We start from the raw sequence: 3,846 nt of genomic DNA on the forward strand, positions 1-3,846 counted from the left end.
ACCAGTTATGGCTCCAACTCCTCATTCCAAAGAAACTAATGAGAACTTAGCTCTTGCTACTAGACTTGTCAATTACTACATTGCTTTTGTAGCTGGATCAAATTCATCCAGAGGATGTGGAAGAAATGGATATTACTTGGTAGATAGCTATGGTAGTGTTTAGGGCAAAGCAATTTGCTAAGAAGACAAGAAAGAATAACTAGGGAATGAATGCGGATAAGAAAGTAGGGTTTAACAAGGGAAAGTTGTGTTGCTACAATTGTCACGAGCCAGGTCATTTTGCTCGTGAGTGTCTAAAACCAGACAGAAGAGTAAGTGGTGATCAAATAGTGGTTCCAGTGGGAAATGGTCGCGGAAATGCTGCTGTCAATAGTGAGACTGCTAATCTAGCAGTGCTTGCTCAGTCTTTTGACTGGGAGGACCAGATTCAGGCACTAAATATTTTAGGACCTGAAAACGCTCACTTGGCTCAAATCAATGATACTCCTGCAAAAGAAGCTGAAGTTGATCCTGAAGAAGAAATGATGGAGTTGCAGGTTGCCTTAATGGTATCTTCTACTTCAGAATCTGAAAAGAAAGAGGTAAGTTCATCTTCCTATTCTCAAACATGCATTGATAATGTTAAAAATCTTCTTGAGCAAACATAATCATTACGTAGAGAGAGAAAGAGGACCTGAGATATTAAGGTTATCAACTCAGGAAAGGACAGAAACTTGTAAAGGCTGAATTAGAAGCAAAAATCAAAGACTTTAGGAGGCTTCAGTAAGATTATAGTAATATATGTGAAAATGATGACTATGTTAAAAGACAACTTGCTGAACTAACTGCTGAGCTTGACACATTAAAAGGCAAATTTGAAACTACAAATTTTGATTTTAGAAAATTTGATGTGTCAAACGAAGTAGTTGCAAACATGATAGATCATTGTCTGTAATTTAAGAATAACCAGCAAAAGCGCTTAGGATACGATAAAGTACCTCCTCCTTTCAATCACACATATCAGTATCACCCTTTGACTAAAGAGGAGATTGCCAATGAACCATTCATGGTTTATGGCAAACCAGTTGGTTTTGTTTCAGGAGGCACTATTAATGTTGAAAATACCAATGTTTCTACTTCCCATGCAGATCAATCCTTAATTCAGTCAAAGCAAGAAGCTGCAGGATATGTTTCTACAAATAAAAATGTGTCTGAACCTACTGTCTTTGTTTCAAATGATAATTGTTTTGTTTCTGATGTTAAAATCAAAGATACATCTTGTGATGCTCCTGCATCAGATCATGTTGAGTTGAATTTTTTTGATATATTTGATGACTTGTTTGATAATCCTGATGTTCCTGATGCTCCTGATGTTTCTATTACAAGTACACCCACTTCAAAAATCACACAACCTAATTCACCCTCACTTATCGAACAATCTGATTCTTTCACATGTTCTTGTAGAAAAAGTAAGAGTGTCATTAAAGAAAATAAATAAGAAAAAGGCAGTACCAGTTCCAATAACAATAACCAGATTTGCTTCAATTGTGGTACTGCTGGTCACATCGCTGGGAATTGTTTCAATCGGGCTTTTGTGCATTTTTTGTCACCAAGCGGAGAGAACGAGTCTAGTGGAAGGTCATTAACTAGAAAGTCCTCAAGAGCTCGTTCTCAAGATGATGATTGGAAGGCTAATCAAAACAAGAAAATGGCAGTTTTTCAAAAGAACAAACAAATTTTCAATAACAAAGTCACAAACAGCTTGCCAAAATCGAACAAGGCTCAGCCGAGATCGGTTTCATCAAAGAGCGGATCTGGATCTTCAACCAGTACTTCTGGTAGAAAATCCATATGCTCAAAGCAAACTGAAAAGAAATTTTTTTTCAAAACCACCAGTGATTGTTAAGAAACCTAAATACCAGTGGATGCCCAAATTAACTCCTAACTAATCATTGTCATCCTCTGAAAAAGGTTTACATGGTGATTCAAAAGTAAAAGGTTTAAAAGATAAATTTTTGATTGTAAAGGGTCCACCCAGGAAAGTAATGACCTGGGTCCCCAAATCTAAATAATTCCACTCATCTTGTAGGGACAATTGCGGAGGAATATAGTCAGACCTTGGTATGTCGACATCGGCTGCTCCCGGCATATGATAGGGGACATCTCCCAATTAACCGACATTCAGACTTTTAATGGGGGATTCGTTTCCTTTGCTGGTGGAGAAGGCGGAAAAATCACTCAGATAGGAACTGTGACAAACGAAGTGCTGAGTTTCGAGAATGTCAACTACGCTCCCGAGTTAAAGCATAGCTTGTTGATTGTCTCTTAGATTTACGACAAGGGTTATTCAACACATTTTACTGATAAAAAGTGTATGATCTTAAAGCCAGGCATTGTTATCCCGGATGAGTGGATTCTTGTTAAATCAAAGCGGGATGGAAATGCATACATTATAGACATGAATAGAAATATTCCTGAGCAAGTCACCTGCCACTTTTCAAAAGTCTTGGAACAAAATGCTATGCTGTGGCATCGACGACTCGGTAATGCGTGGCCTGCCTGTCAGAGACTTCATAACATTTGAAAAGTGTGTGTCATGTGCCCAAGGAAAGCATCATAGGAAACCACATCTGCCAAAACAAATAAATTCAATCAACCAGGTCCTCCAATTGTTGCACATGGATTTATTTGGTCTGGTCAATGTCCTAAGCATCAACAAAAATTCATACTATCTCGTTGTGATAGATGACTTCTTGCATTTCACATGGGTTTTCTTCTTATCCAACAAAGCTGGGGTATCTGATCTTATCAAAAAATTCATCGTAATAATAGAGAACCAAACAAATAACCGGGTGAAGGCACTTCGAATTGATAATGGAACAGAATTCAAGAATTCGGTTCTTGATCACTTTTGCGTAGAAAAGGGTATCATGCGTCAATCCAGTTCAGTTCGCACGCCTCAGTAAAACGGTGTTGCTGAACGGAGGAGCCAAACACTACAAGACATTGCAAGGACGATGCTGTATGACTCTAGATTACCTGTTTTCTTTTAGGCTGAGGCGATCAACACCGCCTGTTATGTTCAGAATTGTGTTTTGATCAACAAAGCCCGAATGAAGACTCCATACAAAATTCTATATGGTCACAAGCCATCTATCAGTCATTTCCGCATATTTGGATGCCCTTGTACCCTTTTTCACCTGGAGTCCAAACTGAAGTTTAATGCCAAAGCTGATGACTGTTATTTTGTGGGGTATGTTGCTCGCATTGCATACAGGGTCTGCAACAAAAGAACAAAGCAAATTTTAGAATCATTCGATGTGCGCTGGCTGGAGGAGAATGAAACGGATGCTAGAGTGGGTCTTGATTGGCTGTTTGACTACACATCATTGTGCAAATCATTCAATGTGTGTTCAGATGGTTTATCTAGTTCTACTTCTGGATCGAAGACTATACTTGAAGATGAAGATGAAGAAGTTGTTTACAGACCATCGATAGTGTCTTCTACAATTCCTGCGGTGGAGTCATCTGTTCCAATTACTTGTCCAGAATCTCCGAGTCAACAAAATGCATGCTCCAGATGCTGATGCTACACCTCTAACTCCTGATGAAAGAGAGTTCATGTCCAAAGATGCTTCCGCTGTTACTCAAAATTTTATGGAACTTCTCTTTCCTAAGCAAATTGCAAATGAGTTTGTGGCAGATCCTAGTAATGAGATCATTTCATCCGAAGTGGATCATTCAGTAAATGATGGAGTTATTAACATTCACAATCTTCCTATTTCACTCAATGACATCAGCCAGGAGACACCTTCTCGCATTCAACGCGATCATCTGATTGATAATGTCATTGGTCGGTTGGGCAAT

At 38.7% G+C, this 3,846-nt stretch overlaps 1 protein-coding gene across 1 annotated transcript; it reads left to right on the forward strand.

Annotated features, from left to right (window-relative positions):
- Positions 1–206: 206 nt before the first annotated feature.
- On the forward strand, positions 207–3,566 carry LOC111920685 (uncharacterized). Its single transcript, XM_023916254.1, has 4 exons — positions 207–581; positions 1,145–1,448; positions 2,812–2,927; positions 3,033–3,566. Exons 1-4 carry the CDS (start codon positions 207–209, stop codon positions 3,564–3,566), a joined length of 1,329 nt encoding a protein of 442 aa, XP_023772022.1.
- The last annotated feature ends 280 nt before the right edge of the window (positions 3,567–3,846 follow it).

This window comes from Lactuca sativa, chromosome 9 (genome assembly GCF_002870075.4).
Source record: "Lactuca sativa cultivar Salinas chromosome 9, Lsat_Salinas_v11, whole genome shotgun sequence".
NCBI classification, from domain to species: domain Eukaryota; kingdom Viridiplantae; phylum Streptophyta; class Magnoliopsida; order Asterales; family Asteraceae; genus Lactuca; species Lactuca sativa.

What these genes read in the sequence shown, in the direction of transcription:
- LOC111920685 (XM_023916254.1), top strand. Translation starts at nt 207, where the DNA reads ATGAATGCGGATAAGAAAGTAGGGTTTAACAAGGGAAAGTTGTGTTGC. An exon ending in CAGAATCTGAAAAGAAAGAG is followed by an intron (nt 582 to 1,144) that starts GTAAGTTCATCT and finishes TCCTTAATTCAG; the next exon opens with TCAAAGCAAGAAGCTGCAGG. An exon ending in TCATGCGTCAATCCAGTTCA is followed by an intron (nt 2,928 to 3,032) that starts GTTCGCACGCCT and finishes GTTTTCTTTTAG; the next exon opens with GCTGAGGCGATCAACACCGC.